The following is a 24,618-nucleotide window of genomic DNA, read 5'->3' on the forward strand; positions in this document are numbered from 1 at the left end:
TTCCCCGAAGGCGAAGTGAATATCGGTGAATAAGAACCAAGACGAAGTGGAGGTTATTATTCACCGATATTCACTGAGCCTGAGGCGGATAATTGTTTTGGTATAAATACACAGGTGATTATTTTTTAAAAATTGTCTAAAAAAATTATTTCAAACTTCAAAAGCGGTATGCAAATGTAATGACGGCGCAGCACAGACTTGTCACTTATTTACGCCGGGTCACAAAAAAATACATTGTTTTGAAATCGAAAAAATAGATCACAATCCCACCTTGCCTTTGAATAGTTTTAGACCAAACTTCGTAGCATCTTTAGTGCTTTTAGGAACGGCGTTTTCTTTCATCATTTGTCATTCTTCCTCACGGCGACAAAGCGATTGGCCGCCATTTTGCCGAGTCGCTCGAGGTGATTATCGAGAAATAGTCCAAATTTCTCAACCAAATCAGTGCACATGATTTCCTGTAATCACCTGCGTAGTGTATTTATACGAAAAACATTTAGTAACAAGTGTTGCCAGGCAAAACAAACCTCTCCCGGTAGCACTTATGATGAATATGAAGGAAGATATTGCGACAAAACGAGTTTGACCTTTTTGGTGACCTTGATTTTGACCTTGTGTGTGAACATACTTGGCCGATAAACATGGTTCTGATTCTCATTTGCACGCCACACTGCTCTCAGCCAATCAGAACACGCCGCACTGCTCTTAAACAATCAGAACACGCCGTACTGCTCTCAGCCAATCAGAACACGCCACACTGCTCTCAGCCAATCAGAACACGCCGCACTGCTCTCAGTCAATCAGAACACGCCGTACTGCTCTCAGCCAATCAGAACACACCACACTGCTCTCAGCCAATCAGAACATGCCGTACTGCTCTCAGTCAATCAGAACACGCCGCACTGCTCTCAGCCAATCAGAACACGCCGCACTGCTCTCAGCCAATCAGAACATGCCGTACTGCTCTCAGCCAATCAGAACAAGCCGCACTGCTCTTAAACAATCAGAACACGCCGTACTGCTCTCAGTCAATCAGAACACGCCACACTGCTCTCAGCCAATCAGAACACGCCACACTGCTCTCAACCAGTCAGAACACATCTGAATGAATATGAAAGAAGATATCGCAAAAAAACGATTTTGACCTTTTTGGTGACCTTGACCGGATGACCCTCAAAAGGTTGGAGGATCTATTTGAGACCAACGCCCATCTATCCTGAAAGTTTCATGAAGACTGGTCCAGCCGTTTTCCCGTAACATCATTAACAAAAAACAAACAAACAAAGAAACAAACAAAAACAAACAAACCCCACTGAAAACAGTCCCTTGCCCCCGGTGGACTCCGTCCCGGGTGAGGTAATGAAAGCTCACCTGTGCATAATCCTGTCCAGGAGGAATGTTTAGTCCAGTAGCAGCCATGTAGGTGCTGCCGATCGTCTTTATCTTCTCCACTCCACTGAATTTGGGTTTGGACAGTAACTGGCAATGAGAGAGATTCAGAGAGGAAATTATCGGGGCACGAATAATGGTTTTAGAAACATCGACTATTAGAAACACACACACATACACATATATATAAATAAAACATACTATGTATAATAGTTTGCAAATACATAACTGTGCCATAATTGCAGAAAGCTTCATCATCCAAAGGGGAAACAATTACATGACATTAACAGAGTAGAAAATAAATTATTGTACAGTACATATCCACTGTCAGTCAAAACAGTATGTTGTATAATGGCTTAATAATTACTATAACAGACCAAACTAAATGATACAGAACAGCAATTAAATAAGGAAAGTTAAATCTCTGCGGAACTTATTAACGGCTTGCTCTCACTAACTAATGAGACTTGAAATGAGTCCATATTTACCACAGGGTAAAGCTGTTAAGCCTGTAGATAAAAGAAAAAATAAAACCCTCGTAAACAGTGCTAATGTTAACTTTAAAACATAACTATGTGGTGTGCTGCTATTGCTAAATTGGAGTGATAAAGATTTTTCTATTTTCCAGTTTCAGACAGGATTAGTCTGTTCTAACATTTCTGCATTCACTCGACATTTAAAAACAACCCTTTCCTGTTTCTAATAATAGTCATTTTTATTAATATCTATGATTAATAATGAAATAATATTGGCTGGTGTTGAGTGGTATATCAGATATATTCCATTCAGCAAGCATGATACTGAACAAGTCGAAGATGAGTAGCTAAATGGAACAAAGGTTGGACAAAGCACCCAACTTTATTACTTAAGTCAAAGTACAGATCCCACTGGTTAAATGTTACTCTGATACAAGTGAAAGTTGTCCAGTCAAATTTTTACTTAAGTTAAAGTACTGAAGTACTTGCTTTTAAAAATACTTAAGTATTAAAAGTACATTTTCTGTCAACACATGGTTGTATTATTGCCACAACGCTTACAAAACCTAACGCTGTTACCAAAGACAGAAACGTGAATTCACTAAATGAACGCATGCTGTGCCATCATGGTGGTTTAACGTTAAGCTAGCTAGTCAGTGAAGCTCCACCTGACATGCTAACAAACTCTTTTCAAACTTAAAATCATATTGGGTAGCTAGCGCTACTAGAAAAGAAAAATTTCTACATCGTTTATTTGGCAAGATTATGCTAAAATATAGCTATTTCTGAAAGGACTTCAGATAAGTTAACGTTATTCATTTTAGCGTAACTCCGTTTTTACATGCTGACTAACAGTGTCCAAGTTAGCTTGTTAACGTTAGCCGTGGACAAAGCGATGGCAACTTGGTGAGCAAATCCATAGAAAGTCATTTGACGAACCAGACTGCATAGCTATTGCAGCGTTATCGCTAGCTCTAAAAGCACAGACCACTTCATTACAAGCTTTCTCTTGGAATAAAACGTTTATATACCTCAATATACTTCCGCAGGTTGGAGAAGGCCGTTTTGTAGGCTGTCATGTGGTTCATTTTCGGCAAACAAAGCAAACATTTAAAACGAAACGAATCTTTAATCCTTTCAGAAAACTGAAACATGGGTTCATGGGCCATGGGTGCGTGCATTCTCCAGAAGAACCGTCTCCTTCCATTCTGCCATCAACTGATCGAGTTCAAATAATGTTGCTGAGAAATAACTAAACTTGATTTTATCCAGTCTATGGACGTGACGTGACCCTAGTGATTACTGACCGGCTGTCTCAGTGTCACCTGTGAAAAAACCATCACGTTTTAGAAAAGAAAAGAAAAAACATCCACTTTCAAAGCTGCTTCATAGTAATGAGTAACGAGGAGCTTGATAGAAATGTAGTGGAGTGAAAAGTACAATATTTGCCTTTCAAATGTCGTGAAGTTAAAGTCATAAGTTTCCAAAAAAAAAATTAATACTCAAGTAAAGTACAGATACTCAAAAAGTGTACTTAAGTACAGCACTCAAGGAAATATACTTCATTATTGTCCACCTCTGGAATATATCTGATATACTGGGAAAAAAAAGCCAGCCAATATTATTATTATTATTATTATTATTATGCACATTCCTTTCGGGTGTTCAATGCATCTTCTCTTTCAAAACTCTCTCAAAATCTTCTGTATTTAACGAAGCAAACCTGGCAAACATGTTTGTTTACATTGTCCAGGTCGCTCACTAGTGCAGAAGTTTTAACGTCTCCAATGTGTGATGTCATGTTGTCTTGACAACCATGCTATGTCGTAAACCATATTCAACGCTCGTTCTCCATTGGGTAGAGTGACGTAATACACGTAGGATAAACGATATGCTAAGAATATTGCATGCTATCAAACCAAATTAATGGAACCTGCTAGAAGGGAATAGAACACGTTTTTATTCCATCGCAAGTGTGTCCTATACAGATAATAATAATAATAAAATGTATTTCACTCTGACGTTACACCAACGTAGGTTCTTTTCACTAAAAAGTATTTTTGTTTCCACAAAAACGTTCCAGTTTTATTCACCTTAATCCCAGAGATAAGTGACGGCAGCTCAACTCCACAGAGTTCATTTCTCATGCAGTGTTTCAAAGCGTAATTGAAACTGAAACTGACAACAGCGAGATATAAAGCGAGCAGGCTGAACGTGTGTCAGCAGCATCCTGTACCTCATCAAAATCTGCTATAATCTCGTTGAGGAGCCTGAGACACTCCAGTCCCTCCTTGTTCACATCTGACTCTGTGTAGAATTCCTTGAAATCCGGGATGGAGGCGAACATGACACACACCAGATCGTACGACTGGTGGTAGAGATCCTGGGGTAAGAAAAAAAAAAGATCAGGTACAATTAGTAAATGTGGGGAGGAGGGATGGGGCAGGATGACAGTTATTTTATGAGTCAGCAGTCATGCAGATTGCATTTTCGTTCTAATGTTACATCAGTTTCTCTCTATTGATGATGCATCGCTAGTTTTGTTTTTAAATAGTATTGATATAATCCCATTATGTTCACTTTATTATTTAGATTTCATGTACATTAGGATTTGTGAAACTGTTTTACATTAAAGGAACAGTCCACCGTACTTCCATAATGAAATATGCTCTTATCTGAATTGAGACGAGCTGCTCCGTATCTCTCCGAGCTTTGCGCGACCTCCCAGTCAGTCAGACGCAGTCAGACGCGCTGTCACTCCTGTTAGCAATGTAGCTAGGCTCAGTATGGCCAATGGTATTTTTTGGGGCTGTAGTTAGATGCGACCAAACTCTTCCACGTTTTTCCTGTTTACATAGGTTTATATGACCAGTGATATGAAACAAGTTCAGTTACACAAATTGAAACGTGGCGATTTTCTATGCTATGGAAAGTCCGCACTATAATGACAGGCGTACTAACACCTTCTGCGCGCTTCGACAGCGCATTGATACGGAGCTCAGATATCAATGCGCTGTCGAAGCACGCAGAAGGTGTTAGTACGCCTGTCATTATAGTGCGGACTTTCCATAGCATAGAAAATCGCCACGTTTCAATTTGTGTAACTGAACTTGTTTCATATCACTGGTCATATAAACCTATGTAAACAGGAAAAACGTGGAAGAGTTTGGTCGCATCTAACTACAGCCCCAAAAAATACCATTGGCCATACTGAGCCTAGCTACATTGCTAACAGGAGTGACAGCGCGTCTGACTGCGTCTGACTGACTGGGAGGTCGCGCAAAGCTCGGAGAGGTACGGAGCAGCTCGTCTCAATTCAGAGAAGAGCATATTTCATTATGGAAGTACAGTGGACTGTTCCTTTAATGACCTTATTTAGTAAACGTACAGAACGTTCCCCCCCCCCCCCCCCCCCCCCCTCACCTCGTTCTTCCAGTTTCGAGCCAAGAAATGCTCCGCCACATGGGCTGGAAGAACGTTCTCCAGAAGCACGCGATTCAGGTTCTCCATGGTCTCGATTTCCTCACACTCCCGTTTGAACTTGTTCCTCCACAGGAAGTCTAACCTACAGTAATATTCATTCTGTTACAAGAAAAATAGAGACGACTCAATACACACCCATCAATTCTATACAGTACATTGGTGACCTTTCCTGGTATATCAGGGCATTATTGCGAACAAACTACATCAGACCTAGACAGACAGACGTTAAAGGTCAGTGCTGTAATTGGTGGTTGAGTTCTGCACCAGAAGTCTGTTCATGCCCGTTTTTTTTTTTTTTAAACATTGGCACTCTTGCCTTAATGTCATGACATTACGTCCTGCTTATTTAGTTTGGCTTTGTGCAATAATGGAATAATTTGAAGACTAACGTGACTAGACTCTGAAGATGGAACCTATCTGCTAAGCTTCTGTATTGCAATTAACACATTGATGAGACTGTTACCATGGTTATCTTCATTTCGCAAAAAGAAAAACAAAACACTACAAATTTAATAAGGGACATTTAGTTAAAGGGCTGTGCTGTGTGGAAATGCATCGTCATTAGTATGTTGTGTTAAAATGGCGACCCACCTGCCTTGCCAGCACAAGCAGAGTGATGAAGAAGATGAAGAGCGAGATAGAACCCATTGTCTTCAAGTCTTTCAGAACACCAGGTCTGGCGGGGGGAAAAAAAAAAGGCAGTGAGAGAAAGAACGGTGATCTTTTGTTCCAGCAGGTTGGCTGAGGAGATAGATCTTTTCAACAGCGCCTTGGGTGGATTTGACAGATGTGGGTTTATAAGTGCCCTGGTCAGAAAAGTAATATCAGAGACACAAATCTACATAGGACTATGCCAGAAGCTGTCACGTGCATCTGAGTGATCTGGACAGAGTGCAGGAGAAAGGCAGAACAAATGCAGCGAGAGAGAATGCACTCAGTGGCATCATCCTCCTCCTCAGTGAACCTGCTGGAACAAAGTGCTTCCAGAAAATGAAATAGTGGTGCTTGAAAGTTTGTGAAACCTTTAGAATTTTCTGTATTTCTGCATAAATATGACCTAAAACATGATCAGATTTTCACACAAGTCCTAAAAGTAGATAAAGAGAACCCAGTTAAACAAACGAGACAAAAATATTATACTTTGTCATTTATTTATTGAGGAAAATGATCCAATATTACATATCTGTGAGTGGCAAAAGTATGTGAGCCTTTGCTTTCAGTATCTGGTGTGACCCCCTTGTGCAGCAATAACTGCAACTAAACGTTTGCGGTAACTGTTGATCAGTCCTGCACACCGGCTTGGAGGAATTTTAGCCCGTTCCTCCGTACAGAACAGCTTCAACTCTGGGATGTTGGTGGGTTTCCTCACATGAACTGCTCGCTTCAGGTCCTTCCACAACATTTCGACTGGATTAAGGTCAGGATTTTGACTTGGCCATTCCAAAACATTCACTTTATTCTTCTTTAACCATTCTTTGGTAGAATGACTTGTGTGCTTTGGGTCGTTGTCTTGCTGCATGACCCACCTTCTCTTGAGATTCAGCTCATGGACAGATGTCCTGACATTTTCCTTTAGAATTCGCTGGTATAATTCAGAATTCATTGTTCCATCAATGATGGCAAGCCGTCCTGGCCCAGATGCAGCAAAACAGGCCCAAACCATGATACTACCACCACCATGTTTCACAGATGGGATAGGGTTCTTATGCTGGAATGCAGGGTTTTCCTTTCTCCAAACATAACGCTTCTCATTTAAACCAAAAAGTTCTATTTTGGTCTCATCCATCCACAAAATATTTTTCCAATAGCCTTCTGGCTTGTCCACGTGATCTTTAGCAAACTGCAGACAAGCAGCAATGTTGTTTTTGGAGAGCAGTGGCTTTCTCCTTGCAACCCTGCCATGCACACCATTGTTGTTCAGTGTTCTCCTGATGGTGGACTCATGAACATTAACATTAACCAATGTGAGAGAGGCCTTCAGTTGCTTAGAAGTTACCCTGGGGTCCTTTGTGCCCTCGCCAACTATTACATGCCTTGCTCTTGGAGTGATCTTTGTTGGTCGACCACTCCTGGGGAGGGCAACAATGGTCTTGAATTTCCTCCATTTGTACACAATCTGTCTGACTGTGGATTGGTGGAGTCTAAACTCTTTAGAGATGGTTTTGTAACCTTTTCCAGTCTGATGAGCATCAACAACGCTTTTTCTGAGGTCCTCAGAAATCTCCTTTGTTCGTGCCATGATACACTTCCACAAACATGTGTTGTGAAGATCAGACTTTGATAGATCCCCGTTCTTTAAATAAAACAGGGTGCCCACTCACACCTGATTGTCATCCCATTGATTGAAAACACCTGACTCTAATTTCACCTTCAAATTAACTGCTAATCCTAGAGGTTCACATACTTTTGCCACTCACAGATATGTAATACTGGATCATTTTCCTCAATAAATAAATGACCAAGTCTAATATTTTTGTCTCATTTGTTTAACTGGGTTCTCTTTATCTACTTTTAGGACTTGTGTGAAAATCTGATGATGTTTTAGGTCATATTTATGCAGAAATATAGAAAATTCTAAAGGGTTCACAAACTTTAAGAGCACCACTGTAGTAATTAAACTTACTGTTTTTATTAAAAAAAAAAAGCTTCAGGTCTTCAGGCAGTTCCAGAAGTATTGGCACCCTGTGCAAACCTTGTATAAATGGCTTGTGGTTAATTATCTTCAAGCAGAAAATATGAGAGAACTCTAATTTGCTCATATTTCCTGTTTAATTAAGGTCATTTTATTCCAAATAAATAAACACCAACTACAAACAAAACCACGTGTCAAAATCACTGGCACACCTGCATTTAGTGCTTTAGGCAAATCCCTTTTGCCAGCATAATCATTCAGTACATTTAAATGTGCAGCAATATTCCACTACAGTGATAACTACTTATTAATCTCGCTTGCTCGGTCTTTAGGGGAATATATCAGACCGAGATCTTGACAGTACTTACAGAGCCTGTCAAGACCTTGGTCTGATACTTTCCCGTAAAGGCCTCGCGCTCAGTTAATAAGTAGATTATTATATGGCTTTTTTATTTCAAAGATTAAAGTAGATATCATTATATTATAACGAGGCGTGACGCTGCTTTCAGTCATGTCATATTTGGAACATAGTTGAGTCACGAGTGCAAAATAAACGGCTTGCGGTTTCAAAACTGAATTTCTGAACGCTCTTTGTCGCTCTTTTTTTTTTATTAACTCGATGACTCTTGTTTGTCTTTTGGCTGTTTTTGATTTCCAGTTAATCTTCTCATCTCATCTCATTATCTCTAGCCGCTTTATCCTGTTCTACAGGGTCGCAGGCGAGCTGGAGCCTATCCCAGCTGACTACAGGCGAAAGGCGGGGTACACCCTGGACAAGTCGCCAGGTCATCACAGGGCTGACACATAGACACAGACAACCATTCACACTCACATTCACACCTACGCTCAATTTAGAGTCACCAGTTAACCTAACCTGCATGTCTTTGGACTGTGGGGGAAAACGGAGCACCCGGAGGAAACCCACGCGGACACGGGGAGAACATGCAAACTCCACACAGAAAGGCCCTCGCCGGCCACGGGGCTCGAACCCGGACCTTCTTGCTGTGAGGCGACAGCGCTAACCACTACACCACCGTGCCGCCCTGATTAATCTTTTTTTGTTGTTTTGTTTTTGCAACACTGAAAGCCGACGCCTTGGAAAGGAAGTCCGTAATCGCCCACGGGCATTACAGGAAAATTCTGCCCGCCAAGGAACCAATCAGAGCGCACAATTTTACCAGAAGTAGCTCGTGCCATATAATAACAACTGACGTTCACCTCGTCTTCAGTGAATAATTGTTAATTATAAAAGTAAACATTAGGCTTTCAAGGTTTTGTGCTAATTTTGTGCATCTTTTCTGGCAACAAGCTTCAGAATCCTGATGGCTAAATCTGATTGGCTCTCTGCACTTCCGTGTGCTGGTTTTCAACTACATTTTTGTGGCTACTGCCTCATAGAGGCGAAGCGAGGCAGTAGCCACTATGTCATCGTGTTGTAAGAATGTAAGAATGAGTGGAACAATAGCGCACTGCGTATACGCATACGCATTACAATCACCAGAACGGCGAATCATGATCTCGCGATACGAACAGTTGATCTCACGTTATCAAAGGTACACAAGAACGAGTACGTCATCATGTTGTAAGAATATAAGAATGAGTGTCAGAATAGCGAAACTTCGTAACCAATCAGCGCTTATCCTGATCAAGTTCGATTACCCGTTCTACTTCTTGATAAACTTCGGAACCAATCAGAACCAGAAACGAAATGAGAGAAACCTCGTTATAACATTATAGTATCAGAAGATAATCGGCAGATAAAAAGATAAACGAAATTCACCTCATGGTTCGCCAAGGCTACTGATTCGATATCAAGCAAGTGGTGTTTATTTTAAGAAAATTTGCCTTTTGATTATCACAGCTTTTGTTTGGTCCTTCTGAAAGGTCAAATGAAAGGTTTTTTTGAGCTTTTTGGCAGATGTATTGAAAAGCCGATCTCAGACTTCTGCTATTCGCTTTATTTTTTTTTTATTTTAGAGTCTTTACGCTACACTTGTGAAACAAAATGTGCTCGTTGGTACTAAATAATGCTTAAGACAATTCATGAACAAGTGCTTTCTTACTATTTTGAAAATATAGTTTACAGCACTGTATTTTGAACAAAACACAGGAAACAAAATTGGTAACCAAAATACTCCAAGCCCTGATGCTGCTCAGTGCTTGGTGATGCTTGCAAGAGATGAGGATAACACGTACGGATAACACGTACGGTGTATATGCTATATTTACTGTATGGTATCAGAAAACTATTTTATTTATAAGCAGTAGCCACATGTACCAATAGGGTACTGATTTTTTACACAGCGTCACTGTGCTTTTGGAGAACGACCATCACCAGATTGACAAGCTGTTTGAGGGAAAGTTAGTGGTGAGGGAATAGATACATTTGTGTGCATTTAGCACTTTAATAAAAAAAACTCCCTTTTGCCAATATAATCACTCAGTACATTTACACATGCACTAATATTCAGTATATTATCTCGTTATCTCTAGCCGCTTTATCCTGTTCTACAGGGTCGCAGGCAAGCTGGAACCTATCCCAGCTGACTACGGGCGAAAGGCGGGGTACACCCTGGACAAGTCGCCAGGTCATCACAGGGCTGACACATAGACACAGACAACCATTCACACTCACATTCACACCTACGCTCAATTTAGAGTCACCAGTTAACCTAACCTGCATGTCTTTGGACTGTGGGGGAAACCGGAGCACCCGGAGGAAACCCACATGGACACGGGGAGAACATGCAAACTCCGCACAGAAAGGCTCTCGCCGGCCACGGGGCTCGAACCCGGACCTTCTTGCTAACCACTACACCCTCACTATATTATATTACAGGCAATTAGCAGAGGCTGTTATCCAGAGCGACGTACAACAAGGGGGTACATGACAAAGTGCTCCTGGAGCAGAGAGAGTTGAGGGCCTTGCTCAAGGACCCAACAGTGGCAGCTTGTCAGTGTCGGGGCTTGAACCCATGACCTTCTGATTAGTAACCCAGAGCATTAACTGTTGAGCCGCCACTACCCGATTCTAAATACGACAATGTTTGGATTCCAATGATTTCACATTCTGGTTAAGATATCTGGGATATACTGATATTATTTAGGTTTTCGGTGTACTCTTTGGAACATGCACCTTAATTAGAGGGTTACGGCAGTTTGTGACACATGGCCTCATAGCTTTTTTTATGCTCAACTCTGTGCATTGGACACAATCCAACTAGACAACAGTTTGCAAGGCTGGGGTAAAGACGCGGTTGCATGTAAATGGGAATATTAGTGAAATAATCATCTTCATTAGTCATGTAAACAGCTTAGAAGGAATATCGTCTTTTTCAGAATAAAGGCTGGAACATTTTGTGCCTGCAAACATAGTGATTAAGTCTTGGAGAATACAGAGCAGGGAATCTGAGACCAGTTCTCTAATGTGGATTTTCCTCTTTAGCTGATCCCACAGGCTTTTTAAACTGGTTTAGGTTAGGCAACTGGGATTACCGTATCAAAAGCTGGACTCTCTGGCTGTTGAATCATTTTTGTGTTGATTTGAACGAGCATTCTGGATCAGTGTCCTGCTGGAAGATCCAACCATGAGCCAGCTGAAGCTTCTTGGCAGAGGCAGTCAGGTTTTCTTTCAAATCTCATTACTTGCTGGAGTCCATTATGCCTATGTATTCCATCAGGGGTCCCAGGGCTTTTAGAGGAAAAGCAGCTGATGGGGGCGGCACGGTGGTGTAGTGGTTAGCGCTGTCGCCTCACAGCAAGAAGGTCCTGGGTTCGAGCCCCGGGGCCGGCGAGGGCCTTTCTGTGCGGAGTTTGCATGTTCTCCCCGTGTCTGCGTGGGTTTCCTCCGAGTGCTCCGGTTTCCCCCACAGTCCAAAGACATGCAGGTTAGGTTAACTGGTGACTCTAAATTGACCGTAGGTGTGAATGTGAGTGTGAATGATTGTCTGTGTCTATGTGTCAGCCCTGTGATGACCTGGCGACTTGTCCAGGGTGTACCCCGCCTTTCGCCCGTAGTCAGCTGGGATAGGCTCCAGCTTGCCTGCGACCCTGTAGAAGGATAAAGCGGCTAGAGATAATGAGATGAGATGAGCAGCTGATGGGATCACAGAGCCTTCATAATGTCTGTATAACCGTCCTTCTTTTGACTCCAAACCCACCTTGAGTGTTTGTTGTCTCATTTGGGTCTACAGAACCAGGTTCTAGCAGTAAAAAGGTTTTGTTGGAGCTTGCCTTCCAAACAATTTGTAAATTTGGAGACTTGGTGACCCCCAAATGCTACTGTCAGGGTGCAGGCGCAGGGGAGAGTGGATGCGTCATAAACTGGAAGCCAAATCCAAAGCGTGAGCCAAAAGATGTAGTCAGGGTCAAGCGGCGGTCGGTCAACTTGCGAACAGATTATCAGAGAAATGACGAGTACAAAGTTGTAAATAAACAGTAAACAGGGTCAGTGTCATGGGCAGGCAGGAAATAAGTAAACGTCTTGGTATGATCAGGTACGGAGACACAGAACAATACTTCGCAAAGAGTGTGCGAGTTTGCTGTGCTTAAGTAGCAGGGCTAATAACTGGGAGGATGGGAAACAGGTGCACCTTCAGAATTCCGGACAGGAGGGGCGTGGTGGCACTTGAAGTTTCCTCCCACAGTCCAAAAGACATGCAGATTTGGTAAAATACCCAGCCCCTGGGGTTGGACAAGACCGTGCATACTTGGTGCTGGTCCCAAGCCCAGATAGATTGGGGAGGGTGGCGTCAGGAAGGGCATCTGCTGTAAAACCTACGCCAAATCAAATATGCGGAACAGATCAGCTGTAGCGACCCCTAACAGGAGCAGCCGAAAGATGAAGAAAATTGGTTCATTTTTTTTCTTTTAAAGATTGTAGGTTCTTATCAAGTGTCCTCTTTAGGATTTTTTTTTTTTGCTTGATTGGGCTCTCCCTCTCTCGCTCACTCTCTTTCTCAGTCTGTCAGTCTCTCTCGCTCGCTGTCCTTCTCTTTCAGTGTCTGTCTCTTTTGCTCGCTCTTTCTCAGTCTCTCTCTTGATCACTCTTTTTCTCTCCGTCTGTCTCTCTGTTTCTGTCTCTCGCTTGCTCTCTCTCTGTCTCAGCGCCTCTCGCTATTTCTCGCTCTCTTTCTCTCAGTCTGTCTCTCTCACACTCTCACTCTCTCTCTTTCTCAGTCTCTCTCTCTTTCTCTCAGTCTCTCTTTCTGTCAATCTCTGTCTCTCTCGCCCTCTTTCTCTGTCTCAGTCTCTCTCTCGCTTGCTCTTTCTCAGTCTCTCTCTCTCTCAGTCTCTCTTTGTGTCACTCTCTCTCTCTCTCGCCCTCTTTCTCTGTCTCCCTCTCTGTCTCTCTCTCGCTTGCTCTTTCTCAGTCTCTCTCTCTTTCTCTCAGTCTCTCTTTGTGTCACTCTCTGTCTCTCTCTCACCCTTTTCTCTGTCTCTCTGTCTCAGTCTCTCGCCCTCTTTCTCTGTCTCAGTCTCTCTCTCGCTTGCTCTTTCTCAGTCTCTCTCTCAGTCTCTCTGTGTCACTCTCTGTCTCTCTCTCACCCTCTTTCTCTGTCTCTCTGTCTGTCTCTCTCTCGCTTGCTCTTTCTCAGTCTCTCTCTCTCTCAGTCTCTCTTTGTGTCACTCTCTGTCTCTCTCTCGCCCTCCTTCTCTGTCTCTCTCTCAGTCTCTCTCTCGCTTGCTCTTTCTCAGTCTCTCTCTCTTTCTCTCAGTCTCTCTTTGTGTCACTCTCTGTCTCTCTCTCGCCCTTTTCTCTGTCTCTGTCTCAGTCTCTCTCTCGCCCTCTTTCTCTGTCTCAGTCTCTCTCTCGCTTGCTCTTTCTCAGTCTCTCTCTCAGTCTCTCTGTCTCACTCTGTCTGTCTCTCTGTCTCAGTCTCTCTCTCGCTTGCTCTTTCTCAGTCTCTCTTTGTGTCACTCTCTGTCTCTCTCTCGCCCTCTTTCTCTGTCTCAGTCTCTCTCTTGCCCTCCTTTCTGTCTCAGTCTCTCTCTCTCGCTTGCTCTTTCTCAGTCTCTCTCTCTCAGTCTCTGTGTCACTCTCTCTCTCTCGCCCTCTTTCTCTGTCTCTCTGTCTCAGTCTCTCTCTCTTTCTCTCAGTCTCTCTTTGTGTCACTCTCTGTCTCTCTCTCTCGCCCTCTTTCTCTGTCTCAGTCTCTCTCTCGCTTGCTCTTTCTCAGTCTCTCTTTGTGTCACTCTCTGTCTCTCTCTCGCCCTCTTTCTCTGTCTCTGTCTGTCTCTCTCTCGCCCTCTTTCTCTGTCTCTCTGTCTCAGTCTCTCTCTTGCCCCCCCCCCCCCCCATTTGTGGCTTCTTCATTATGCTCAATCCTGTTGTTTTCCTCTTTGACAAGACCATAAAGTCTTAGAAGCATCAGCTAGCACTGGGTAGACAGCAAATAGACAGCAGCATGTGGTGTGATCAAACATTCTGGAAAGCTTCGTTCTAGACGTTTTAGTTTGTTTCAAATTAAGCATTGGCTTGGGCAGTCTAGGGACAGTTTATGGATTGTTTTGTCAGTTTTTATTCTTAAAAAGAGTTTCTGGAGCTGACTGTATTAATATTGTACTTAATGTTTTGGAGGACAGACCTGTAAATGCTTTACTGATCAGTTATGTGAGATCTGCATAGTAAAAAACAAAAAACACAAGTAAAATAAGAACAAATGAAGACAAACTGACAGAAGGAAGTCGAACAGAGTAAAAGATTTTCCCATGCGGTCTGGCTTACCAGAAAGCAGTTTAAATCACCTGCACAGAACCCAGCAGCTCTGCTGTCAGTCATCTGAAAACAAATCCATTCAGTGCAATCTACACTAAGCCTGCAATCTCAACATCTGCCACTCATAATCCTCAGACTTATTGACAGTGCCAGGGTTTTTCTGTTGATACCTCGGTAAATTGCCTTGCCAATTTTTTATCTCATCTGTGCTCCTGTGTGTGTGTGTGTGTGTGTGTGTGTGTTTGTGTGTGTGTGTGTGTGTGTGTGTGTGTGTTACCTGTCCAACAGCTGGTTCTTATAAAGGGCCATGCTGTACTCGTCCAGCACTGCAGCGTGTGTCTGGAGTATGATGATGTTGTAGGCCACCACGGCAGCCAACATGATCACCATCTTCAGCTCGTAATTGATCCTCAGGAACACAGAACAGGAGACGAGGCCCAGGATGCAGCTGTAGATGAAGTACTGAAAGAGTAAAGACGACTAATCAAATGTTCGTTCTGAAAATAAAGGACAAAATGCAGTCCTGGAAACTTTGGAGAAAGTTGAGCTAAATAATGAGGTACTCAGACAGACAGCTGAAAGAACACACAGTCAATTTACGAGAGAAGAAGTGTACCGAAGTGAAGTCTGAGGTGGTTTGATGTAGTAGACGTTAAAGTACAGGCTAACATGGTTAAAGAAATGCTGAAGAGCTTTTCATCCTCCACGTCATCTATGATGCATGTGCAATTACAATAGAAAATCTGTTCACTCAAAACTCACCTTACACTGTCAGAAATACAGGTACAGTAGGAGTCCATTTCTGTCCCACAAGGTACAATCTACACTAATATACCCCCTAGGACTCATTACTGGACCTCAAGGTAACTATATGTCTCTTTTTAGGGCCAGAAAGGTACAGATATGTTCCCAAACAGTATATAAAAGGGTACTGATCCAATGACAAGAATATTGGCTGGCGTTGAGTGGTATATCAGATATATTCCATTCAGCTAACATGATAATGAATGAGTTGAAGATGAGTAGCTGAATGAGAAAAAAGCCAGACATTATTATTATTATACAGGGCGGCACGGTGGTGTAGTGGTTAGCGCTGTCGCCTCACAGCAAGAAGGTCCGGGTTCGAGCCCCGTGGCCGGCGAGGGCCTTTCTGTGTGGAGTTTGCATGTTCTCCCCGTGTCCGCGTGGGTTTCCTCCGGGTGCTCCGGTTTCCCCCACAGTCCAAAGACATGTAGGTTAGGTTAACTGGTGACTCTAAATTGACCGTAGGTGTGAATGGTTGTCTGTGTCTATGTGTCAGCCCTGTGATGACCTGGCGACTTGTCCAGGGTGTACCCCGCCTTTCACCCGTAGTCAGCTGGGATAGGCTCCAGCTCGCCTGCGACCCTGTAGAACAGGATAAAGCGGCTAGAGATAATGAGATTATTATACATACACATTCCTTTCGGGTGTTCAACATGTCTTTCAAAATTCTCTCAAAATCTTCTGTATTTAACAAAGCAAACCCGGCGGCCATGTTCGTTTACAAATTGTCCCAGTCGCTCGCTAGCATGGAAGTTTTACATCTCCGACGTGTGACGTCATGTTGTCTTGACAACCATGCAATATCGTAAACCATATTCAACACTCATTCCCCATTGGGTAGAGTGACGTAATACACATAGGATAAGCGATATGCTAACAATATTGCATGCTGTCAAAGCGAATGAACGAAACCCGCTAGAAGGGAATAGAACACATGTTTTTATTCCATCGACGAAGTGTCCTGTATGTATAATAATGTACTTTATTTTCTGAGAGTGTATTTACTGATGTACAACCCCGATTCCAAAAAAGTTGGGACAAAGTACAAATTGTAAATAAAAACGGAATGCAATAATTTACAAATCTCAAAAACTGATATTGTATTCACAATAGAACACAGACAACATATCAAATGTCGAAAGTGAGACATTTTGAAATTTCATGCCAAATATTGGCTCATTTGAAATTTCATGACAGCAACACATCTCAAAAAAGTTGGGACAGGGGCAATAAGAGGCTGGAAAAGTTAAAGGTACAAAAAAGGAACAGCTGGAGGACCAAATTGCAACTCATTAGGTCAATTGGCAATAGGTCATTAACATGACTGGGTATAAAAAGAGCATCTTGGAGTGGCAGCGGCTCTCAGAAGTAAAGATGGGAAGAGGATCACCAATCCCCCTAATTCTGCGCCGACAAATAGTGGAGCAATATCAGAAAGGAGTTCGACAGCGTAAAATTGCAAAGAGTTTGAACATATCATCATCTACAGTGCATAATATCATCAAAAGATTCAGAGAATCTGGAAGAATCTTTGTGCGTAAGGGTTGAGGCCGGAAAACCATACTGGGTGCCCGTGATCTTCGGCCCCTTAGATGGCACTGCATCACATACAGGCATGCTTCTGTATTGGAAATCACAAAATGGGCTCAGGAATATTTCCAGAGAACATTATCTGTGAACACAATTCACCGTGCCATCCGCCGTTGCCAGCTAAAACTCTATAGTTCAAAGAAGAAGTCGTATCTAAACATGATCCAGAAGCGCAGACGTCTTCTCTGGGCCAAGGCTCATTTAAAATGGACTGTGGCAAAGTGGAAAACTGTTCTGTGGTCAGACGAATCAAAATTTGAAGTTCTTTATGGAAATCAGGGACGCCGTGTCATTCGGACTAAAGAGGAGAAGGACGACCCAAGTTGTTATCAGCACTCAGTTCAGAAGCCTGCATCTCTGATGGTATGGGGTTGCATTAGTGCATGTGGCATGGGCAGCTTACACATCTGGAAAGACACCATCAATGCTGAAAGGTATATCCAGGTTCTAGAGCAACATATGCTCCCATCCAGACGATGTCTCTTTCAGGGAAGACCTTGCATTTTCCAACATGACAATGCCAAACCACATACTGCATCAATTACAGCATCATGGCTGCGTAGAAGAAGGGTCCGGGTACTGAACTGGCCAGCCTGCAGTCCAGATCTTTCACCCATAGAAAACATTTGGCACATCATAAAACGGAAGATACGACAAAAAAGACCTAAGGCAGTTGAGCAACTAGAATCCTACATTAGACAAGAATGGGTTAACATTCCTATCCCTAAACTTGAGCAACTTGTCTCCTCAGTCCCCAGACGTTTACAGACTGTTGTAAAGAGAAAAGGGGATGTCTCACAGTGGGAAACACGGCCTTGTCCCAACTTTTTTGAGATGTGTTGTTGTCGTGAAATTTAAAGTCACCTAATTTTTCTCTTTAAATGATACATTTTCTCAGTTTAAACATTTGATATGTCATCTATGTTCTATTCTGAATAAAATATGGAATTTTGAAACTTCCACATCATTGCATTCCGTTTTTATTTACAATTTGTACTTTGTCCCAACTTTTTTGGAATCGGGGTTGTATGTAAAACCTTTCACATCGTAAAATCATCTCTTATATATGGTTCTGAAAATGCTCTTGAACTGAAATATGGCTCTGTTCTATACAGGTGAAGTTCTAGCATTTGTTTAAAAAAAAAGATATGAGCTGTCAAAAAACGGAACATTGTGAACATTTTGACAGCCTGTATCCAATTAGAAAATGAACTGATTAGGATTATACAGTATCTGTGTAGGTGTAGAACAACTTGATCAAAGCGTGACATGCACACACGCACGCATGTGTGTGTGTGAGGAAAGCACACTTAGCTCGAGAGGTTTCAGAGCCTTTATCGAGATTGACTGACTGTTTTTAATCCCTGTCTATTTACACAGCATGACTTCTGCAGGAAGCTAACCAGAGCAAGATTAAAAAGCCAGTAAACACATCGTTTTGTTGAAATATATTCACGGGTCCTTAAAGTACAGAGGTCAAAGTGTGTTATAAGCAGAAAATGGCTGCTGTTTGCTGGAATTCAGCTACAGTGACATAATATCGATGTATATTTAACTATCAAAAGCAATTTTAAACACTGGAACAGTAAAGTGCTGAGGATTTGATACAAGAGAGGAAGGAAATCTTACCGAAGCTGCTCTTATGGTGTTTTATGCAACTTTCCAACACTGGAGCAAAACATTAAAAAGCAATTTAGGGTTCAGTTTACATTTCACCAAATATTTAATGGTGGTTACATACGAGTTAAGTACACCGGTAATGTCTAACCACAGTTCATCCATCTGAAAAAGTAGTACAGAGCTGAAAAGACAAATTACACAGAATCTTAATGGACAAATATACAGTACCAGTCAAAAGTTTGGACACGCCTTCTAATTCAGTCTTTTTTCTTTATTTTTTATTCATTAAAAATCACTTCATGTGTTAAAATAATGACAGATGCTGTTTCTCTTTACTGAGTTGAGCAGTTCTTGACATAATACTGTATGGATTACTACAGTTGTGGTGTTGAATAGGGCTATTTATTTATTTAGTATTTAAGAAGGCAAGAAACTCGGCCACTAATTATCTTTTGACGAGGCACCTGTTAATTGAAAAGCGTTCCAGGTGACTACCTCATGGAGCTGGTTAAGATAGCGCCAATAGTGTGTAAAGCGTCAGCGTAAACCGTGACTACTTCAAAGAATCTAAAATATGAAACGTATTTTTAAACACTTTTTTTGTTCGTGACATAATTCCAGATATGTTCCAGATGTTATTTCATAGTTTTGATGTCTTCAGTTTTGTTCTACAATGTAGAAAAATCACCAAAATACAGAAAAACCTATGAATGAGTAGAGCAGGGGTATACAAACTTTTGACTGGTACTCATCTCATCTCATCTTCATCCGCTTATCTGGAGCCGGGTCGCGGAGGCAGCAGTCTGAGCATGGAAGCCCAACCTTCCCTCTCCCCAGACACCTCGGCCAGCTCCTCGGGAAGAACACCGAGGCGTTCCCAGGCCAGCCGAGAGGCATAGTCCCTGACTGGTACTGTATATCTTAATTTATTCTATCCACATTCACTGGATATGAGCAATCGTGCACTCTGATTGGCTACTCTACTACTCGGCTATCAGCTCATATACCGTGAGTAGAGAAAAACAAAATGGCAGAGCGCATCAAGTCAGATACATCACTTTGTTATCAAGTATTTAAAAGAAACAGAAATAGCTAAAAGAATATATATATATATATATATATATATATATATATATATATATATATATATATATATATATTTCTTTTTCCCCGCCCAATATCGCCTGTTCCACACTCCAGCCCAGTAGGTGGCGGTAATGCACTTTTAAGTTGGTTTGCCAACAACCAAAAAAAAAACCTAAAGAAGAAGAAAACGGCGGAGCGTCTTGCTGAACCAACCGAAGACAAAATAAAAACTACTCGAAAACAAAACCTGAAAAAAAAGCAACAAATATGGAATGAAAGTATTTGATGGGAAGAACACATCTTTTATTTTTCAAGAATTATCATTGTCACATTTTTCACAAATTGCTACCGTCATTTCGCCGGTTTGTTTACATTCTAAGCGGAAATTATTTTGTTGGACGTTTTGTATAAAGTTTTTATTTAATGAATTTGCAAAAAATTAAAATAAAAATGCTCTGTTTCTCAAAATCCAGTGAATGTGAATAGAATAAAACAGTTATTCCACTCAATCTCATCGTACACGGCTTATAGCCGACTCGGTGCTACGTGCCTCACTGGGTATCAGCTCATGTACGACTAGGTTTCATGGAATAACTATTAAATATATCTTAATGTGTAAATACTGTACAATTGACTGAAGAATTCATTTTAAAAGTGTTTATTATGACACCCCCCACCACCACCTTTTTGTTCTTTTATGAGTATACGTTTAACACAGGCAAAGCCATATGTAACCCGTTTACTTCTGCACGTCTTGATTATTATGACGACGCTAGTAGTTGAGACATTTATTTTAATAGCTTGTGCTGGAAACACTTCTGTTGTGTCTTATTGAGCTGCATCTTTTCTAAGCAGCTGGAAAACGGGCTTAAGTTCTGATGAAACTTTATTATTTTAGATTCACCTTCAGGATAAATCATACATTTATTACAAAATAAGAACATAAAATGATTAATTCCATCCTCAGCGCCATGTCAAAACAAAATGCTTTTCTGATTTTAATATAAAATGGCTTAACAAGAACAATACAATATAACTCAGCACCAGACAGGCATTTTTTTTAATGATCCGAGCGCACACGAAGGGTTGAACGAACGTATCCTCATTATTCATCACTTCATTACCGATTGCTTTTAAACTGCAAAGACGCATCAGTGTGCACTGCTGAGAATAACAAACAGCTACAAAAAGCATAGCAAGAGCACCATTATTTAGCTTTAATATAAACTTTATGTTCATCAAAAACCACTAAACCATCCATGAAGCACGACTGTCTCTGAAGACCTGTCCTGGAGCAACAACACTGCATCACTGGCCAAAAAAGCCCAACAGCGTCTGTACTTCCTCCGCAAACTGAGGAGAGCAAGAGCCCCGGCCCCCATCATGCACACATTCTACAGAGGCACCATCGAGAACAACCTAACCAGCTGCATCACCGTGTGGTACGGCGCCTGCACCGTGTCCTGCTGCAAGACTCTGCAGCGCATCGTGAGAGCAGCTGAGAGGATCATTGGTGTCTCTCTCCCTTCTCTTATGGATATCTATAACTCCCGCCTCACCCGCAAAGCCATCAGGATTGCAGGTGACCCCACCCACCCATCTCACAGCCTCTTCAGTCTGCTGCCGTCGGGGAGGAGACTGCGGAGTCTCCGGGCCAAAACCAGCAGGCTCAAGGACAGTTTCTTTCACCAGGCGGTCAGGAGGCTCAACTCCCTCCCTGTTCTGCCCACCCTCTGCCCCCTGCCCCCCCTTCAGCATCTGACATGTCACCCTCACATTCCCCCCCCCAACACACACACACTCTCAACGTTCATTTGCACACTGAACTCAGGGACTGCACATCACTTTACCTCACTCATTTACACTATTCTGCACTACCTCACCTTAACAGCCATTAGTTTATTGTTTGTACTGCTTATTTCATGTTTACCTGCTATACCTCAAGTGCCCTTGACTGTTTATTTGCACCAATTTACGTGCGTGTTTTAGTCTATGTCTAGTTCTTATCTAGAGTGTTTATACTGTTTATATCGTTTGAGTGTTTAGTCTATGTCTAGTTCTTATCTAGAGTGTTTATACTGTTTATATCGTTTGAGTGTTTAGTCTATGTCTAGTTTTTATCTAGAGAGTTTATACTGTTTATATCGTCTGTTTGAGCGTTTAGTCTATGTCTAGTTATTATCTAGTGTATATACTGTTTATATTGTCTGAGTGTTTAGTCTATGTCTAGTTCTTATCTAGAGTTTATTCTGTTTATATTGTCTGAGTGTTTAGTCTATGTCTAGTTCTTATCTAGTGTTTATACTGTTTATATTGTTTGTCTGAGTGTTTAGTCTATGTCTAGTTCTTATCTAGAGTGTTTATACTGTTTATATCATTTGAGTGTGTAGTCTATGTCTAGTTCTTATCTAGTGTTTATACTGTTTATATCGTCTGTTTGAGTGTTTAGTCTATGTCTAGTTCTTATCTAGTGTTTATATCGTCTGTCTGAGTGTTTAGTCTATGTCTAGTTCTTATCTAGAGTTTATTCTGTTTATATTGTCTGTCTGAGTGTTTATTCTATGTCTAGTTCTTATCTAGAGTTTATTCTGTTAATATTGTCTGTCTGAGTGTTTAGTCTATGTCTAGTTCTTAGTGTTTATACTGTTTATATTGTCTGTCTTTGTGTTTAGTCTATGTCTAGTTCTTATCTAGAGTTTATTCTGTTTATATTGTCTGAGTGTTTAGTCTATGTCTAGTTCTTATCTAGTGTTTATACTGTTTATATTGTCTGAGTGTTTAGTCTATTTCTAGTTCTTATCTAGAGTGTTTATACTGTTTATATCATCTGTTTGAGTGTTTAGTCTATGCCTAGTTTTTATCTAGAGTGTTTATATCGTTTGAGTGTTTAGTCTATGTCTAGTTCTTATCTAGTGTTTATACTGTTTATATCGTTTGAGTGTGTAGTCTATGTCTAGTTCTTATCTAGAGTGTTTATACTGTTTATATTGTCTGAGTGTTTAGTCTATGTCTAGTTTTTATCTAGAGTTTATTCTGTTTATATTGTCTGTTTGAGTGTTTAGTCTATGTCTAGTTTTTATCTAGAGTTTATTCTGTTTATATTGTCTGTCTGAGTGTTTAGTCTATGTCTAGTTCTTATCTAGTGTTTATACTGTTTATATCATTTGAGTGTGTAGTCTATGTCTAGTTCTTATCTAGAGTGTTTATGCTGTTTATATTGTCTGAGTGTTTAGTCTATGTCTAGTTCTTATCTAGAGTGTTTATACTGTTTATATTGTCTGTTTGAGTGTTTAGTCTATGTCTAGTTCTTATCTAGAGTTTATTCTGTTTATATTGTCTGTTTGAGTGTTTAGTCTATGTCTAGTTTTTATCTAGAGTTTATTCTGTTTATATTGTCTGTCTGAGTGTTTAGTCTATGTCTAGTTCTTATCTAGTGTTTATACTGTTTATATCGTTTGAGTGTGTAGTCTATGTCTAGTTCTTATCTAGTGTTTATACTGTTTATATTGTCTGTTTGAGTGTTTAGTCTATGTCTAGTTTTTATCTAGAGTTTATTCTGTTTATATTGTCTGTTTGAGTGTTTAGTCTATGTCTAGTTTTTATCTAGAGTTTATTCTGTTTATATTGTCTGTCTGAGTGTTTAGTCTATGTCTAGTTCTTATCTAGTGTTTATACTGTTTATATCGTTTGAGTGTGTAGTCTATGTCTAGTTCTTATCTAGAGTGTTTATACTGTTTATATTGTCTGAGTGTTTAGTCTATGTCTAGTTCTTATCTAGAGTTTATTCTGTTTATATTGTCTGAGTGTTTAGTCTATGTCTAGTTTTTATCTAGAGTTTATTCTGTTTATATTGTCTGTCTGAGTGTTTATGTCTAGTTCTTATCTAGTGTTTATACTGTTTATATCGTTTGAGTGTGTAGTCTATGTCTAGTTCTTATCTAGAGTGTTTATACTGTTTATATCGTCTGTTTGAGTGTTTAGTCTGTCTAGTTCTTATCTAGAGTTTATTCTGTTTATATTGTCTGTTTGAGTGTTTAGTCTATGTCTAGTTTTTATCTAGAGTGTTTATACTGTTTATATCATCTGTTTGAGTGTTTAGTCTATGTCTAGTTCTTATCTAGAGTTTATTCTGTTTATATTGTCTGTCTGAGTGTTTAGTCTATGTCTAGTTCTTATCTAGTGTTTATACTGTTTATATTGTCTGTCTGAGTGTTTAGTCTATGTCTAGTTCTTATCTAGAGTTTATTCTGTTTATATTGTCTGTTTGAGTGTTTAGTCTATGTCTAGTTTTTATCTAGTGTTTATACTGTTTATATCGTCTGTTTGAGTGTTTAGTCTATGTCTAGTTCTTATCTAGAGTTTATTCTGTTTATATTGTCTGTTTGAGTGTTTAGTCTATGCCTAGTTTTTATCTAGAGTTTATTCTGTTTATATTGTCTGTCTGAGTGTTTAGTCTATGTCTAGTTCTTATCTAGTGTTTATACTGTTCATATCGTTTGAGTGTGTAGTCTATGTCTAGTTCTTATCTAGAGTGTTTATACTGTTTATATCGTTTGTTTAGTCTATGTCTAGTTCTTATCTAGTGTTTATACTGTTTATATTGTCTGTCTGAGTGTTTAGTCTATGTCTAGTTCTTATCTAGAGTTTATTCTGTTTATATTGTCTGAGTGTTTAGTCCATGTCTAGTTCTTATCTAGAGTTTATTCTGTTTATATTGTCTGTCTGAGTGTTTAGTCTATGTCTAGTTCTTATCTAGTGTTTATACTGTTTATATTGTCTGTCTGAGTGTTTAGTCTATGTCTAGTTCTTATCTAGAGTGT

At 40.6% G+C, this 24,618-nt stretch overlaps 1 protein-coding gene across 2 annotated transcripts in view; it reads right to left on the reverse strand.

The window, feature by feature from the left end:
• Positions 1-24,618, reverse strand: part of adcy2b (adenylate cyclase 2b (brain)) — a 173,973-nt gene that overhangs the window by 8,049 nt on the left and 141,306 nt on the right. For both annotated transcript variants that reach the window (XM_060904680.1, XM_060904681.1), the window contains exons 18-22: positions 14,976-15,160; positions 5,940-6,024; positions 5,289-5,447; positions 4,102-4,248; positions 1,372-1,479 (exon numbers count right to left, since the gene is read on the reverse strand). In XM_060904680.1, the coding sequence (XP_060760663.1) occupies positions 1,372-1,479; positions 4,102-4,248; positions 5,289-5,447; positions 5,940-6,024; positions 14,976-15,160 (684 nt within the window). The remainder of the gene's footprint in view (positions 1-1,371; positions 1,480-4,101; positions 4,249-5,288; positions 5,448-5,939; positions 6,025-14,975; positions 15,161-24,618) is intronic.

Source organism: Neoarius graeffei, chromosome 22 (genome assembly GCF_027579695.1).
Source record: "Neoarius graeffei isolate fNeoGra1 chromosome 22, fNeoGra1.pri, whole genome shotgun sequence".
Lineage (NCBI taxonomy): Eukaryota > Metazoa > Chordata > Actinopteri > Siluriformes > Ariidae > Neoarius > Neoarius graeffei.